This window comes from Lepidochelys kempii, chromosome 1 (assembly GCF_965140265.1).
Source record: "Lepidochelys kempii isolate rLepKem1 chromosome 1, rLepKem1.hap2, whole genome shotgun sequence".
NCBI lineage: Eukaryota > Metazoa > Chordata > Testudines > Cheloniidae > Lepidochelys > Lepidochelys kempii.
Genome location: NC_133256.1, coordinates 15,537,960 through 15,555,932, shown reverse-complemented (window position 1 = coordinate 15,555,932; position 17,973 = coordinate 15,537,960). Strand labels below are relative to the sequence as shown.

The window sequence follows — 17,973 nt, the reverse complement described above, 5'->3', positions numbered from 1 at the left end:
ATGCTGTCAGCAGGGTTCTGCAAGCTCAGCAGCAGAGCAACAACGATCCTACAGCTCACAGACATGGCACCTTTCAGTCAGACAACTCAAAATGCTTCACAAACACTGGCCTTGATTCTTCAGGGTCACATGCTGGTGTAAGTGACCCCAGCATAAAGCAGGGGTAAGAGAATGGAGGCTGAGACCCAGGAACTGTAACCCGTTCAAGAGGCTGGTCCACCAGAGGAAATAGCCTACTACTGCTACCACCTTTGCTTAAGTGGGGGAGATCTGTGCTGTGTTGTTGAAGGGCCTGTGTTCAGATCCTGAGGCGGCCATAAGCACCCCTGATTTTGGTTTTGGAAAATCCTATTGATGAGCTTTAACAAAGCTAACCTCTCCCCTCTTTATTTGCCATGCTCTAGTTCAGGGGTTTTCAACCTTTTTTGGGGGGGGGGGGCCCTAACATGCTATAAAAATTTCATGCCCCACCTGTGCCACAACGTTTTCTGCATATCCAGTAGATTAAAAGCCAGGACCAGGGTTCGGGGGTAGCAAGCAGGGCAGTTGCCTACCAGGGCCCCACGCCACAGGGGGCCCCACAAAGCTAAGCTGCTCGGGCTTCGATTTCAGCCCCCTGTGGTGGGGCTCGGGCTTTGGCTTTCTGCCCTGGGCCCCAGCAAGTCTAACACCGGCCCCTCTCTGGTTTATTTTGATTGACCCCCTGAAATCTGCTCAAGGCCCTCCTGGGGCTCCCGGACTCCTGGTTGAGAACCACTGCTCTAGTTAAAAGTTTGCAAGGGCAGAGAGGTGAGGTTCCATCCATCCAATCCTGCAACTGCAGGAACAGAGGCTGGTGACTCCAGTAACAAAAACTCACTGTACAGAACGAACTTTGAATTTATATCAGTCAACAGCTTCAGGTTTACAAGTGAATTAAATCCAGGATGTTCGAAAGGCATAAGTGAGTTGTCCCCATGTAAGAATGGGATTTGCAAAAATCAGTGACCTAGAAAATTCAGACCTGCCAACCCTCACTGTTTTCCAGTGAGTCTTGATTGTTTATGTGTTAAGAGGCTCACACAACCTCCTACCTCCAAGGACGTCTCAGGTTTCACTGCACTCAGCTCTGTTAACTCTTTAGGCCTGGCAAGAGAAAATCCAAGCACTGCACTAAAAAGAATGCATAGTAACTCAGACATGGATTATTCGTGAGGATCTCTGGGGAGAAATGGTTACAGCTGTGCAGGAAGCTCTGAACATAACCTAACAGGATGTCACACTCATCTGGTCTGGGTTGCATCATAAAGTCAAGACTTGGGCCAAGTTCACTGAAAGGTTCATTCAGGTGCATGAGTCATTCAGTGGAATCTTGGCCTAGCTTTGATCAAGCCTTGGCTGATGATGGGTTTAATTTCAAAAACTAGTGACACGAGTCAAATTCAAATCTCTTTCACTTTGTGCTGCAAGCTTCTTTCTGGATCAAACCTTAAAGCCTGGTTCTTGCCGGGGGAGAGGGATGCAAACCCACACAAAGCAAAACCAAAAAAGAGTTGGCATGAACATTTGCAAACTGACACAGTCCAGCTGTGGGAATGAGGTGCAAAGAGAGAAAGACAGACAGACTAAGGAGAGGATATACTGGCCTCTGACGTAACAGGTGAACCTCAAAAAATCTGGAGCAGAGATGAGGCTGTATTGCAAGATTCTGCTATGGATCTGAATTTCAGCAACGTTTTTGGGTCAGGTCTTGGATTCAGCACTCTCCTTTCCTTTTAGGGTGACCAGATAGCAAGTGGGAAAAATTGGGATACTTTTTTTTTCCAGAGGATAGAGTGCAACTAGTTGCATATAAAAGACAAAGTCCCTAATAGTAGGACAGTCCCGATAATAGCAGGAGATCTGGTCACCCTATCTCCTTTAGAGTTCCTGTTTATATTCACTCTTATTTGAACCTCTGTGGTTTAAAAATCTGGCTGGAAATCTCATTAGCATAGATTCCCCTCCCCTCCCCCCACGAGTTTTCTGATGCTGCCTGACTCCAGCTAGGCTGGCAATACCACAACCAAGGAATTTCTGGTACTTTCCACCTTTGATCCCAGGTGAATCCAGGTGTATGAAAAATGCGGTGAGGCGAGGATGTTAACCAAACGTTTGTGAACTATCAAAAAAGGTTCAGGGTTGAATGGAGCTTCGGCTCTGATCTTATTTTACCTGCACCAATTAATGAATGTCTGAGCACCCCAGAAAAACACAGGCACATATGGGCATCCGAGTCTGGACACGTTGGCCAAAGCGCATGTGAACTATGGGCTGTAAGGTTCAGACTAACCCACGTACTGTGTCTTTAAACAGAGTGAGAAGGCCAAAGGGCAGGGACAGCAGGGAGTAACCAGTTCAGCCAGAGAGTTGTCACACATGGCAGTGCTCCCGGACAGGCTCTGTGCATTGGGAGGGATTGTCTGGGGTTTAGTCACTGCACTGTATCACAGGCGGATGCACTGGGCACTCAGCCCAGGTCCACCCTGCCCCTCACAAGGTGTTGTGTGCGACTTGCCAGAGGGCTGATGAATACACACTTCCGCTTACAGGCTCAGCCCCCCCGCTCTGTCACACCTGTAAGCTGTCGCACAGCAGCACCTGAGCACACTTGCACCCTTAGGACAGCAGCTGGGCTGGAGTCACATACAGGAGCGGAGAACAGACCTGAGCCACTGCACAGAAGCTGAGGGAGAATTAGAGAAGGGAGCCTGGAGCTATCCTGTACCCCTTGGCAGAGGCCGGGAGAGTCAGAGAGAAGCCCTGATCTGAGTGCCAAGCAGCAAGTTCCTCTTGTACCTCTGAGCCTCCCGCTCCCTTCCTTTGCCCTGCAGGCCTGGGGGAGATGAGCATTTCATCTGAGCACCGATCCCTGGGGAAACAAGTCACGAGCAGTCTACAAACGGTGAGGGGGCTTGGCAATCTTCTGCCTGGTGGGGGGTCTCTGCAGTTTGGGGGTGGGAACAGCATCCTCCTTTGCCCCATTCTGGATGTTATGCTGCTTTTAGCCTGCTTGCCATTTCTGAGACGCAGGGGTCAGCCAGCACCCAGAGATATGACCCAGAGGTGACTTTATGAAAAGCCTTTAGTTCCAGTTTGATCACATTGTCCATTCTGAGCATAATGGTGCCTCCAACTTAGACTCAAGAGTTCTGACAATGACACGGCCTGCACTCGGCAGTGATTTCTGCTCCTGAACTGAAGGGTTTAACTTGTATTTGTTGGAAAATTAAAAAAAAACAAAAACACAAGCTTTTCTTGCTCGATGGGGTATTATATAGTTGACAATTGCAAGGAAGTTATCCTAGCATTTTAGATTTGCAGAACATTGACACCAGACTAGAATAGCAGGTTTGCTAATTCACGCTAATGTTAAGGACACCTAGGTCAGGTCTACACTAGGAAATTAGCTTGGTATACCTACATTGCTCAGGGTATGAAAAATCCACATCCTTGAGTGACACAGTTAAATCGACCTAACCCCTGGTGTGGACAGCGCTAAGTCAGCAGGAGAATTCACCTCTCGGGGAGGCAGAGTACCTACGTGCACAGCGTAGGTAGCCTCTTCACTGAAGTGCTACAGTGGCATAGCTGGAGTGTTTTAAGTGTAGACTTGCCCTTAGTGAGAGTCCCCAATAATAATACCCAGCTGGTATATAACGCTTGTCATCAGGAGATTTCCAAGTGCTTTACAAAGGAAGTCAGTATCACAATCCCCATTTTATAGATTAGGAAACTGAGGCACGGAGCTGGGACGTGACTTGTCCAAGGCCAACCAGCAGGCCAGTGGCAGAAGCAGGACTACAACCTAGGTCTCCTGAGTCCAAAGCCAATGCTCTAGCCACTAGACCACATTACCAAGGGTTACTAATTAGTGAGTTGTAAAACGTGTTCATTTCCTTTGACAGAGTAGTTTGCTGTTAGTCATTGATGACAACCCTTTGTAAAGGTTTCTGTAAAAAGAGCGAAGGCTCAGCAGTACAAGACCTCGCTTCCCAGCCCTGCTGTTTGATCTTTGCTGGGAAGTGGGGTGAAATTGCTGGTTTTCAGGTGGGACTTACTGAGTTTGTGGGCTAGTGTAAAAACATTAAGTGAGGTTCCACTATATAAGTATTGTTGGGTCTTGGTCTCTTTTTCCTGCACCTGGCACAGTCATTTACACCTCTGTCAGGTGGGTGAAAATAATTCCCAATGTGAATGACACCATTGTACACCCACTTTGCTTTGGTGTAAATGACTGTGCAAGGTGCAGGGCAATGGAGAATCAGGCCCTTTTTATTTCACTGTTCCTTGGACCTAAGCTTATATGTAACCTTCATGTTCCCCCTACATTTTCTGGCTACAGGCTCAATCCTGAGCACCTGGGCCCTGACCTAGCAAAGCACTTTAAGCTTGCAGTTAGTTCTGCTGAAGTTGATCCTTACATGATCAAGCCCTATGTGGACGAAAAAGAGCAGATGAGCTACAACAGGAAATCAGTTTTGTGCCTGATGCTTTCCCAGCAGCTAGGTGTGGTTGTAGCAGTTTAGAGCACATGACTTGCATTCCAGCAATAATTGTGTTAGAGAACACAAACCTGCTTGGTTCCTGACTTTTAAATAAACAAGAAAACCATCCTTCCCCCCCCCACACACGCTTTGCTGCACTGAGCACTGAATAAAGTGGCTCTGCAGAAAGGGGGGAGGTGTCACTTTTTCATCACTCAGCACTGGGGATATTGTGCTGCTGGAGGAGCCATCAGAAGTAACTAGTCTACACTGGCCACGCTAAAGGACTGCCACGGCAGCACTTTAACGTGGCGTGTGTGGTCGCAGCGCAGCACCGGGAGAGAGCTCTCCCAGCGCTCTGAAAAAACCATCTCCCCGAGGGGCACGGCTCCCCGTGCTGGTGCACTGTCTACGCTGGTGCTTTACAGAGCGGAAATTTGCTGCGCTCAGGGTGTTTTTGCCAGTGTAGACCAGGCCTAAGATTGTGACCTCTCTGGGCATTCAAGGATCCCATGGCATTTTTCACAAAAGTGATGACATTATGGCCTGCAGAAATTCAAATTTGAGTAAGTTCCCCTGTAGTGTTAGGTTGCCATATTCTTCTTCACTTCATGGCCTAAACGCTATGGGAAAGGTTTAGGCTGCCTTGATAAACAGCTGTTATCTTCCACCCCAGAAATGGCGGCATTTCAGTGGTGCATGATCAGCTAATCTGGTCCAGTTTTGGGATTTATAACAATGCCCCAAAATAGGTAAAACTAATTTGGGGTTTTGTTACTAAAATTTCACACAGCTCTTGTCCCAGCTCTTAAGGGAAAACCCAAATTAAGGGGAGAGGAAAATAAAACTTTAGTTATTAATACTGTAACAAATCCTTGGTTGTCCTCATGCTTGTTGCTATCACCTCAATGAAACTTCACAATAGCAGGGAGCGACCTCAGCACTTTCTGTTCCCAAGGCATAGGCCTCTATCACGTCAGCTAATGGGAAATGCAGAGACAGAATGGTCCAGCAGTTAGGGCACTCATCTGAAATCCAAGTTCAAGTCCCTGTGTGACCTTGGCCAAGTCACTTACTCTCTCTGTGCCTCAGCTTCCTAACTCTAAAATGAGGATAATGGCACTTCCCTACCTCACAGGGGTGTTATGTGGAGAAATCCATTACAGAATGTGAGCTGCTTAGATATTATGGCAATGGGAATCATATAAGTATCTTAGACAGACTCTTGGTTAGCTATTAGCAGGATATGAACTCAGATACAGAGGTGAGCAGTTCTGAGCCCATCCACTTGGGGGCAGTGACACACTAGCCAGTTAATTCCAATTCCCCACTGCTCTGACATGTAATGGGTGTGGTATTTTCCCACTGTGATTGCAGCTGTCACCAATCGTGGAGTTAAACATTGGCGGGGAGGTGTACACAACAACGCTAAGCACCCTGAAGAAACACCCTGGCTCCAAGCTGGCAGAGATGTTTACTGGCCAGCCCAAGCTCAGGACTGACTCAGAGGGGAGGTTCTTCATTGACAGGCCAGGCACCTATTTTAAGTACATCTTGGAATACCTCCGCAGTAACCAGGTGCCCACCCAGTGCATCCAGGATGTGTATAAAGAGGCATTGTTCTATGACATTGAGCCTCTGGTCAAGCAGCTGGAGGACTCCCCTCAGATTTTTGGGGAGGTGGTGGCAAGGAAGCAGTTTCTGGCCCACGTGCCCAACTACAACGAGAACATTGAGCTGATGATTCGCATTGGCAGGGCGGAGGCGGTAGCCTCCCGCCAGTCCAGCGTCACAGTGTGTGTGGTCAGGACCGAGGAGGATGCAGCCAAGTGTCACGACACCCTGAACAGCTTGGACATGGATAAGAAATCTGTGGTGAAGTTTGGCCCTTGGAAGGCAACGCCGAGCATTTCTGACCTATTGGATTGCATTAAAATGGACATTGAAGCCAAAGGATACAAGATTTCCTTCCAGCCCCACGTCACGGAGAAAGGCTTCCGGATCAAATCCTACGTCTTCTTCTACAAATTTCTGTTCACCTGGTGGTAGCAAAAGGGAAGGGTTGGCAGTGATTTTTAAATGGCTATTAAAATAAATAGACTTCTGTTGTTTTAATATAGAAAATCTCTCAGAGATCAGATTCTGGAATCTGGCCAAACTGCACACCTCACAAGTTGAGATGTGTGTGCAACGGGAGTGTAAATCCTCCCCGCCCCCATGCTATTCCAAAACTGAGTCTATCGTGTACAGGCCTGGTCTTCCAGTGTAAGTCAGAGCAGCCTTAGACTGATTGCTAACAGCCCCAAGGGGCTGAAACCACATTCAGGGGACCAGAGCAGTAGAGGGTGTCATCCTCTTTACTCTGACCTCATTCTGTGTAAACAGCCAGAGCTGCAGGTAGTGTAGTCTCTACACCAGCTGTGGGGCAATCGTCCTGGGATTGAGTTAACCAGTTTTACAGCCAGAAACAGCTGTCAGTGCAGTGCAAAGTAGCCACATTGGAGGATCTGGTACAGAATTTTTACTGTTGCTACACATATACAGTAATAGGCAGAACGAACTTTGCTTGGCTTCCAGATCCCAGGTCATGTTTGCAGTACTGGGGGGAAATCATCTTTGTAAGAAGAAAAGGAGGACTTGTGGCACCTTAGAGACTAACCAATTTATTTGAGCATGAGCTTTCGTGAGCTACAGCTCACTTCATCGGATGCATACTGTGGAAAGTGTAGAAAATCTTTTTATATACACACAAAGCATGAAAAAATACCTCCTCCCACCCCACTCTCCTGCTGGTAATAGCTTATCTAAAGTGATCACTCTCCTTACAATGTGTATGATAATCAAGTTGGGCCATTTCCAGCACTAATCCAGGTTTTCTCGCCCCCCCTTCCCCTCCCCCACAAACCCACTCTCCTGCTGGTAATAGCTTATCTAAAGTGACCACTCTCCTTACAAGACAGGTAGCCTGTTTCCTCTTGTTTTTTCCTACCCCCCCCCAGATGTTCTGGTTTAACTTGGATTTAAACTTGAAGAGTGGTCAGTTTGGATGAGCTATTACCAGCAGGAGAGTGAGTTTGTGTGTGTATGGGGGTGGGGGGGATGTGAGAAAACCTGGATTTGTGCAGGAAATAGCCCAACTTGATTGTCATGCACATTGTGTAAAGAGTTGTCACTTTGGATGGGCTATCACCAGCAGGAGAGTGAATTTGTGTGTGGGGGTGGAGGGTGAGAAAACCTGGATTTGTGCTGGAAATGGCCCACCTGATGATCACTTTAGATAAGCTATTACCAGCAGGACAGTGGGGTGGGAGGAGGTATTGGTTCATATTCTCTGTGTATATATAAAGTCTGCTGCAGTTTCCACGATATGCATCTGATGAAGTGAGCTGTAGCTCACGAAAGCTTATGCTCTAATAAATTGGTTAGTCTCTAAGGTGCCACAAGTACTCCTTTTCTTTCTCCTTACAATGTGTATGATAATCAAGGTGGGCCATTTCCAGCACAAATCCAGGGTTTAACAAGAACGTCTGAGGGGGCGGGGGGTAGGAAAAAACAAGGGGAAATAGGTTACCTTGTATAATGACTTAGCCACTCCCAGTCTCTATTCAAGCCTAAGTTAATTGTATCCAATTTGCAAATGAATTCCAATTCAACAGTTTCTCGCTGGAGTCTGGATTTGAAGTTTTTTTGTTGTAATATAGCAACTTTCATGTCTGTAATCGCGTGACCAGAGAGATTGAAGTGTTCTCTGACTGGTTAATGAATGTTATAATTCTTGACATCTGTTTTGTGTCCATTTATTCTTTTACGTAGAGACTGTCCAGTTTGACCAATGTAAATGGCAGAGGGGCATTGCTGGCACATGATGGCATATATCACATTGGTGGATGTGCAGGTGAACGAGCCTCTGATAGTGTGGCTGATGTTATTAGGCCCTGTGATGGTGTCCCCTGAATAGATATGTGGGCACAGTTGGCAACGGGCTTTGTTGCAAGGATAGGTTCCTGGGTTCGTGGTTCTGTTGTGTTGTATGTGGTTGCTGGTGAGTATTTGCTTCAGGTTGGGGGGTTGTCTGTAGGCAAGGACTGGCCTGTCTCCCAAGATTTGTGAGAGTGTTGGGTCATCCCTCAGGATAGGTTGTAGATCCTTAATAATGCTTTGGAGGGGTTTTAGTTGGGGGCTGAAGGTGACGGCTAGTGGCGTTCTGTTATTTTCTTTGTTAGGCCTGTCCTGTAGTAGGTGACTTCTGGGAACTCTTCTGGTTCTATCAATCTGTTTCTTCACTTCCGCAGGTGGGTATTGTAGGTGTAAGAATGCTTGACAGAGATCTTGTAGGTGTTTGTCTCTGTCTGAGGGGTTGGAGCAAATGCGGTTGTATCACAGAGCCTGGCTGTAGACGATGGATCGTGTGGTGTGGTCAGGGTGAAAGCTGGAGCATGTAAGTAGGAATAGCGGTCAGTAGGTTTCCGGTATAGGGTGGTGTTTATGTGACCATTGTTTATTAGCACTGTAGTGTCCAGGAAGTGGATCTCTTGTGTGGACTGGACCAGGCTGAGGTTGAGCATAAGCTTTCGTGAGCTACAGCTCACTTCATCGGATGCATACTGTGGAAAGTGTAGAAGATCTTTTTATATACACACAAAACATGAAAAAATACCTCCTCCCACCTCACTCTCCTGCTGGTAATAGCTTATCTAACGTGATCACTCTCCTTACCATGTGTATGATAATCAAGTTGGGCCATTTCCAGCACAAATCCAGGTTTTCTCACCCCCCACTTTAGATAAGCTATTACCAGCAGGAGAGTGGGTTGGGAGGAGGTATTTTTTCATGCTTTATGTGTATAAAAAGATCTTCTACACTTTCCACAGTATGCATCCGATGAAGTGAGCTGTAGCTCACGAAAGCTTATGCTCAAATAAATTGGTTAGTCTCTAAGGTACCACAAGTACTCCTTTTCTTTTTGCAAATACAGACTAACACGGCTGTTACTCTGAAACCCATCTTTGTAAAGCAGCAAATCAGGTCTGGAAGTGTCATTGAGAGAGGAATAAATATGGGAGTACACCAAGTCCTTAGTCTGAATATAGCTTTACTCTTAAGGGTACTTCTGCTCTTGGAGCTAGGGACGGGGTGTGTGATTCCCAGCTCGAGGAGAATACCCATGCCAGCTCTAATTGAACTAGCATGCTCAAAGTACAATGTAGTGAGAGTGGCAGAAGGGGCTAACTGCCCTGAGGACATGCCCCTCTGAGGCCCTAGAAACATTCTCAGGGCGGCTAACCCATCCCGCAGCTTGCCCTGCCATGGCTACCTTCTGTTTTTAGTGGACTAGCTCAGTGGGAGTTCACACAGGTATGACTCCTCGAGGGGAGAATCACACAGCCCCAGCTACCAGGGCAGACATACTCACTGGTCTCTCAGCTACATCTGCGTATGATCAATTATATGACTTCAGTTGAAGGAGTTATATAAGCACATGCAACTCAGTGACTGATGGTGAACTTTGGGGCAAGTGGGACATAGCAGAAACCCCCAGGGCTCCCCCACACCACAATGCCCCCCTCCCCCGACTTAGTCCCAGAACTCTGGGTGCTCTTCTCTTCCCCATCATTCCCACCTTGCTTAGCCCTGGCCTCTTAAGTCTCCTCCCTGCTCCCTCCCTTCACCTGAATTTCTCCTTACTCCCCCAGCCACACTTCCCCATTAGTCCCAAGCCCCTGAGGCTTCTTCACCTCCTAGGCCTGGAGTGACTGACAAGATTTACCCACTCACCAGAGTGGATCTTCTCCTGAGCCTCTTGCCTTTCTTCTTGATTTTCTGGGGCCTCCCACAGCTCCTTGTCAATTTCTCCTGCCGCTTCTCCTCTCCAACAGACTGTGCAGTCAAGATCTGAGAGGAAGCAAGTGGTGGGGATTTTGAGTGGGGTTTGTGGTGCTGAATTCACTGCCCATCTCTGAATAACTGCAGAGTGCTCTGAAGCCTTTGGTGGGGGTGGGGCAGTGCCCTGACGCCCTCTATACATGAGCTGCCACTGAACCCACTGGCAGCTGCGCTCGCTCATGCCAAGGCAAAATTTGGCCCTCTGCTGAGAAAACCAATGCTCTAAGACAGTGGTTCTTAACCTGGTCCATACCAGGACCTTGTGTTAAAACAGATAAGGTTTCAGGACCCCTACCTCTCCTCTAGCTGTAAAGAAAAAGGGTGTCAATGCCCAGGTTGACAACCCATTCTCTAGCAAATATTATTATTATTATTTGTATTGTGGTAGCACTAGGAGCCCCAGTCATGAACCAGGTCCCCATTGAGCAAGGTGTTGTACAAACACAGACCAAAAAGATGGTGTCTGCCCCAAAGGTTTTCCAGTTTAAGTTGAAGGCGTTCTACTTCTTAATGCAGCAGTGTTTAGCTATTTTTTGTGCCATCAGTTACATCTCTTTGAGTGCTACCAATGAATATATGCATCAGGAGACATAATGAAACCCCACAATGATTATTAGATGGAAGAGTCTCATAAGGTACTTCCAATAGTACAAACTACAGCCCAGTTCCTACAGTCGCTACTAAAGCAAAACTCCCTTCAACTTCCATAAAATTTTGCCTGAGTAGGGGGTGCTGGATTGGGTCCTCTATTGTTTTTTAAAACCTTAATATTCACAAATTTATTTTTTATTTATTTTTATACTCAAGACAGCTGATGATTTTCAATTATTTACTACTCCAGGGATATCTGAAAATCATATTGGTTATTCTAGATCATGGTTATGTTTACTTTTGCTCTTGAAATATGGGTTGCCTCCTATAAAGGACAATATGTGTTTTGGGATAGTAATTAAATACACTTTTAAAAGCCTCTTTGCATAGTATAAATTTACCTTCTTTATTATCCCCTTAAAAACCCACAAAGCTTTCCTTATACACTACTGGGTTAGAATCTATCTTCATGAAATGTAGTATAAAAGGCCTACATCCTGGTTATTGCTCTTCCAGTGGTGTAAATCAGGACTGACTTCACTGAAGTCAGTGCAGTTACACTGTGTAAAACTGGTGTAAGTGTGAGAAGCTTCAGCCCCCTAAAATTCTGAAGGCTTGGGCAAGATTTTTAAAAGTGACTAATGATTTTGTGTGCCCAAAATCACTTAAAGGGGCCTGATTCTCAGAAAGTGCTGAGCACCCACTATCACTGGTCACTTTTGAAAATTTCTGCCCTGATCCACTATGCTCTGCCTTATGCATTTAGTTCTCGGGGAGTTCCGTACCCAAGGCCTGTTCCAATGCCCATTGAAATAACAGCCTCCCTTGACTTCAATGGTCAAAGAACCCGATCCTGAGATGTACCACCCTCCTTCAACTCCCACTGTAGTCAATGGGAGTTGAGGGCACTCAACCCTTCTCTGGTTCTGGTTCTAGCTCAGTGCTAGTAAAACGTTTGCAAACCAAAGCCAAAAGCACATGAAACATACTCAGTTTGGGGTCTGATTACAAACTTAAAACACAGCTCAGGTTGGGGGATAACACATCCCAAACACAGAATTAAAACTGCTTTTTTGGGGGGAAAATTATTTCTAGACATTATTGGGCCAAATTCACATATCGCTGGTGCAACTCTACTGACTTCAGTGGGTTCACACAGGAATGACTAGTGTATAGAAATCTAATCTCTTCAAAGAAAGAGAGAGAGAGATGAGCCTGAATCAACCTCTCAGAACTGAACACCTCCAAACTTTGTGGAAGAAATGTGTTCAGAATCCGTACTCAGATCCAGAACTAATGTCTGACCCCTATTTCTTTGGGAGGCAGGGAACTTGAAGTCTGGGTCCCTTTTTAGTTCTTGTATTCACAAAAGGCTACAGTTAAAGATATCAAACTTCAATGGGAAGCTTTTTCCACCCCCTCCTGACTTCAGCAAAACCAAATGCATCCCCATGACATTTTGCATGCCACATCTCAGACCAGGATAGAATTTTTCTGGAAAGTTTGGGTCACTTTATATAACTTCAAATCTTTCCGTTTGGGGGAAAAAAGGGTAAACTCCAGATAGTTAAGTATGTCTAATTGCTGCCTGAACCTTCGCAGATGGGCAAGGCCAGGACAACTCAAGCAAATATGTTTCACCCTTATTTACCTAACCTACATCAAATACTTAAGAAACACAATTAAAGATAGTTCTCCTGCCACAGTATAATAGTAAATCTCATAGACTGCTATCCTAGAATTTGAAAGGCATATTGTATAAAGAAATCAGTAAAACCAGTCTTGGCATGAAGCAAGGCAGTTTTTTATATATTTTAACATTTTTAACTGCACCTTCTGGCTACTCTCAGAGTACATTTGCAGGTACTTATGAAAACATGTTATTGAGAACAATAACAGGAGTGAATTTCCCTTCTATATCACTAAATTGAACTGAAATACTCTCCCCACAGAGAAATTCAGCCTGGAAATAAGGCTTACATTTTTAATAGTAAAAACAACTAGGAGTCCTTGTGGCACCTTGTTGTTTTTGCTGATACTGACTAACACGGCTACCCCTCTGAAACCGGTCATTTTTAATAGTAAGCATAATCAGCAACTGGAATAATTTCTCAAAGGTTGTGGTGGATCCTCCATCATTGGCAAAGTTTAAATCACAATTGGATGTTTTTTCTAAAAGATCTGCTCAATTCAAACAGGAATTATTTGTGGGATGTCCTACACCCTGTGTTACACAGGAGGTCAGATCAGATGATCACAATGGTCCTTTCTGGCCTTGGAATCTATGACTCTGTGACAGAGGTCCCCAAACTGTGGGGTGTAACCCCCTGGGGGGCAACAGAGGAACACTTGGGGGTGGTGCGAAAGCTGGGCTAGTGCCCACAGGGGGTGGGGAGGGAGTGCCACCCAGCCCCCAGCTCTGCTCCAGCCCCGTTCCCAGTCGCAGCCCTGGCTCCCAACCCCGTGCCTGACCCTGTCCCCAGCCTCGGCACGGCTCTGCACATGGCCTGAATGTCGCCCTGCTGCAGCTCTGCTCCTGGCCCCGCTCCCACTCCCAGCCTTGGTCCCTGGCCATGGCTTCTTCCCTGGCCCCAGACTCACCGCCAACTGCAGCCCCAGCCTCAGCCCTCTTACCTCTTTCCCTGCCCCCCCCCCCCGAGTCACAGCCCCACTCCTTTCCTCAAAAGTTTGGGGACAGTGCTTTATGTGGTCACGCCACTAAGGCAACAGGCTGAGGAAATGTCTGGAAGGAAATAACAATTCGGGCCCCTCTGGGACCATCAAGGGAATAAATTTGTTACTGACACATACACAGCACCCAATACATTAAAAGGGGTAGATATAGAAATCTATTTGTGTGGTAACAAAAGACCCAATGAATTAAAAAAAAAATCTTTCAGAAAATTAAAAATGTGAATGTGAAGTTAGATTTTTTTTTTTATCTCATAGAGCTGGAAGGAATCTTGAAGGTCATTGTGTCCAATCCCCTGCCTTTACAGCAGGACCAAGTACTGTCCCTTATTTTTGCCCCAGATCCCTAAATGGCCCCCTCAAGAATTGAACTCACAACCCTGGGTTTAGCATACCAATGCTCTAACCATTGAGCTATTTCCCCCCCCCCCCCAATCCTAAGTGCTACTGATTTGCCCCAGCTGAGAATCTGGCATGGGATCCTGATCTGCACTACAGGGGCCCACGGAAGCCACTTATCAAAACTGATGTACCGAATAGTCTAGAATAGAGGTTCTCAAACTGTGGTCCATGGACCACCACCAGTGGTCTGTGAGCTCCATTCAGGTGGTCCGTGGATAGTTCCCTCTAAGGTGTGTGCCTGGGAGGCTGCACATGAAAGAATGGTCACCCACCTAACTAGTGGAGCCGAGCAGGCGGGGTTCCACTAACTAGATGCTTGGACCCTGAAAAAGATGCACAGGTAAGGTAAGATGGTGGCCTTGGGGGGAATAGGGAGTAGGTGGGACAGGGCAGTGGGGTGAGAAGACAGGGTGGGGGGAATTTGGGATGTGCAGGGCTGTGGCAGCCAGAGAAAGAGATGACTTTCCCCAGCTCCAGGGCTGTGGCTGCCGGGAAGAGACAGCCCTCCTTCCTAGCCCCAGCTCGGGGGCTGCAATGGCAGGGGGGAGAGGGCACATCCATCACATTAGAAAGATAAGACTACTGATATTAAAATATGAGTTTTGTGCTTTTACTTGTAGAAGAAAAAAGTTAATTATTTTTAATACAGTGCTTTTATCGAAAGCACTTTACAATAGTTATCTCACGGTACAAACATTTGGAAAGATCATTAAGTGGTCTGCCGAGACCCTCAGCAATTTTCAAGTGGTCCGCGGGAAAAAAAAGTGTGAGAACTACTAGTTTAGAAATTGAAGGGTGGCTTGGTATGATTCCCTTCGCTGAGCTGGAGTCACCACTTCCCCGGCCCCTGCTGATTCAGCCCTGCTGGGGTCGCTTTGTTTTTCCTGGGGCTCACGCTTCCGAGTCGCATCCAGCCGCGCGTGAGCCGCACGTGGCCGCGCTGGGACTGGCACCCGGCTCTCCTGGCTCCCGGCTCTCCTGGCTCCCGGCCCAGTGCTTTAGCCCAGGGACTGTGCACCCTCCCACTAGCAGGGTGGCTTTCCTAGCTCCAGGCACTCCCAGTGAAGGGCAGCCCCCGGGGTGGGGCCAGCTCAGGGCACCGCCTCCTTGTGCTGGCCTGAACCTGCCCCACTGACTTAAGGCCACTGTAACCCCGAGGAGTCTGGCGGCACCTTAAGGACTAACAGATTTATTTGGGCACAAGCTTTCTTGGGTGAAAAACCCACTTCTTCAGATGCACCCACCAAGGCCACTGGAGGAGCTCTCCCCAGCCTGAGAGTCCCTGGCCATAGAGAGGAGACCTCCAGGTGTCTAGGAAGGACAGTTTCCCTTCCCCGTCATCTTCAGCATCTCTATGGTTTCGTTTCCGGGTGAGGGGGAAGGAGAAGGAGGGCACGGCACGGTACGGTGGCTGCGGCGGCTCACGCCCTGCTGAAGGCGAACGGCGGCGGGGGTGGCGGGGCTCAGCATGGCGGCGCACCTGAAGAAGCGGGTGTATGAGGAGTTCACTAAGGTCGTCCAGGTAAAGGGCGAAGTCTGGAGCACGGAAGGGGGACTCCCCGGGGGAGGGGGCCGGGCCCCTGCCCGAGCAGGGCGACTCCTGGGCGGCCTGGGGTTGCAGGAAAGCCCGCTGGAAGCCTGAGGCCTAGCACTGAAGGGCCTCCCGGTCCCAACCCTGGATCCGGGAGAGGCCTCAGGGCCCGCAGGTGGCTACTGCTCCCCTGGAGCCCCTCTTGCTGGGAGGGCCGCACAGGGGAGCCGGGCAGCTGCCAGCCCCGCCGGGGACCCCTTCGGGGTGTGGGTGTGTGAGGGGGTCCCCCCGGGAGGGCCCAAGGGACCCCTCCAAGCGGTGGGCCCTACTGGCAAAGGGCGGCGGGGGCTGGGGTTAGCCGCACAGACCCGGCGGCTCCCCGCTGTTCTGGCGTCCCGCCTCACGCCGTGTCATGGCTCCGCAGCAGCAGCACGAAGAGATCTCCGCCAAGAAGCTGCGGCTGACCAAGCCCAGTAAATCGGCGGCGCTCCACGTAGATCTGTGTAAGGCCACTTCGCCGGCAGAGGCTCTGCAGTATCTGCTTCAGTTTGCCAGGAAACCAGTGGAGGCGGAAAGCGTGGAAGGAGTTGTCAGGATCTTGCTGGAGCATTACTACAAGGTAGGGAAATAGGGTCTGGGGAGCAACCTGCATGACACGCGAAGCAGCAGGAAGTGGAAGCCCATTTGTACCGTTGTATTTCTTGACATGGCTCTTGTTGGAGGGATGTGTGGCTCAGGCATTTGAAGATAGCATGTGGAGTCCCCAAGAGGACACAGGGTTTTGGAGCGAACTTCCCCAGGCTGGGTTGACAGACTTGGGTTAGCCGGGCTCCTGCTAATAAAATAACTGTATAGATAGTGCTTTGAAGTTGCTGCTTGGGATCTGAAGTGTAGGGAGGTGGATGAACTTTAGAGCACCCTTGGTACTACTGTGTCCCATTGATTCTCGTCAATCCACCAAGTTTCTATGATGCCTATTATATCAATATCCTCATTTAGTACCAAAAAGAAAAGGAGTACTTGTGGCACCCTAGAGACTAACCAATTTATTTGAGCATAAGCTTTCGAGAGCTGAGCTGTAGCTCACGAAAGCTTATGCTCAAATAAATTGGTTAGTCTCTAAGGTGCTACAAGTACTCCTTTTCTTTCTGCGAATACAGACTAACACGGCTGTTACTCTGAAACCTGTCATTTAGTACCAGGCACTCAAGTTCTCACACACACCGTAGTATTTAAACTTCTTGTGTTGGTATAAAGAAAAGGAGTACTTGTGGCACTTTAGAGACTAACCAATTTATTTGAGCCTAAGTTTTCGTGAGCTACAGCTCACTTCATCAGACGCATTCAGTGGAAAATACAGTGGGGAGATTTATATACACAGAGAACATGAAACGATGGGTGTTATCCTACACACTGTAAGGAGAGTGATCAGGTAAGGTGAGCTGTTACCAGCAGGAGAGCGGGGCGGGGCGGGGAGAAAACCTTTTTTAGTGACAATCAAGGTGGGCCATTTCCAGCAGTTGACAAGAACGTCTGAGGAACAGTGGGGAGGCCGGGGGAATAAACATGAGGAAAGTTTTACTTTGTGTAATGACCAATCCACTCTCAGTCTCTATTTGCAAATTAATTCCAATTCAGCAGTCTCTCGTTGGAGTCCGTTTTTGAAGTCTTTTTGTTGTAATATTGAAACTTTTAGGTCTGTAATCAAGTAACCAGAGAGATTGAAGAGTTCTCTGACTGGTTTCTGAATGTTATAATTCTTGACATCTGATTTGTGTCCATTTATTCTTTTACCTAATCACACCAGCCACACTATCAGAGGCTCGTTCACCTGCACATCTACCAATGTGATATATGCCATCATGTGCCAGCAATGCCCCTCTGCCATGTACATTGGTCAAACTGGACAGTCTCTATGTAAAAGAATAAATGGACACAAATCAGATGTCCCGTCCCGCCCCCCGCTCTCCTGCTGGTATTAGCTCATCTTAAGTGATCACTCTCCTTACAACATGTATGATAACACCCATGTTCTCTGTGTATATAAATCTCCCCACTGTATTTTCCACTGAATGCATCCGATGAAGTGAGCTGTAGCTCACGAAAGCATATGCTCAAATAAATTTGTTAGTCTCTAAGGTGCCACAAGTACTCCTTTCCTTTTTGTGAATACAGATTAACACGGCTGCTACTCTGAAACCTGTGTTTGTATACAAGCACTTATAAAATCTGTCAATATTTAGTTGTCTGCCTTCACGTGATGTAACTGAATGGAACTCTTTTTCATTTGACTGTTTCTCTTTAGTTCTTACCTGTACTCTATCAACTTCTATCCTCTTCTCCTTACTGAGATTATAGAGTATCCCTTTT

The 17,973-nt window shown here is 47.5% G+C and overlaps 2 protein-coding genes across 8 annotated transcripts in view; both read left to right on the top strand.

Moving 5' to 3' along the window:
• The first annotated feature begins 2,583 nt into the window (after positions 1-2,583).
• On the top strand, positions 2,584-7,280 carry KCTD14 (potassium channel tetramerization domain containing 14). Its single transcript, XM_073316769.1, has 2 exons — positions 2,584-2,923; positions 5,883-7,280. The coding sequence occupies exons 1-2, from the start codon at positions 2,864-2,866 to the stop codon at positions 6,552-6,554; spliced, it is 732 nt and encodes a 243-aa protein (XP_073172870.1). The 5' UTR covers positions 2,584-2,863; the 3' UTR covers positions 6,555-7,280.
• An 8,138-nt stretch (positions 7,281-15,418) lies between these two features.
• Positions 15,419-17,973, top strand: part of INTS4 (integrator complex subunit 4) — a 60,122-nt gene continuing 57,567 nt past the window's right edge. For 3 of the 7 annotated variants that reach the window (XM_073335438.1, XM_073335428.1, XM_073335402.1), the window contains exons 1-2: positions 15,419-15,594; positions 16,028-16,222. In XM_073335438.1, the coding sequence (XP_073191539.1) occupies positions 15,541-15,594; positions 16,028-16,222 (249 nt within the window). In that variant the 5' untranslated portion in view covers positions 15,419-15,540. Of the gene's footprint in view, positions 15,595-16,027; positions 16,223-17,973 lie in introns of those variants that run through there. The other 4 variants (XM_073335411.1, XM_073335419.1, XM_073335458.1 and 1 more) reach the window with 3 other exon arrangements.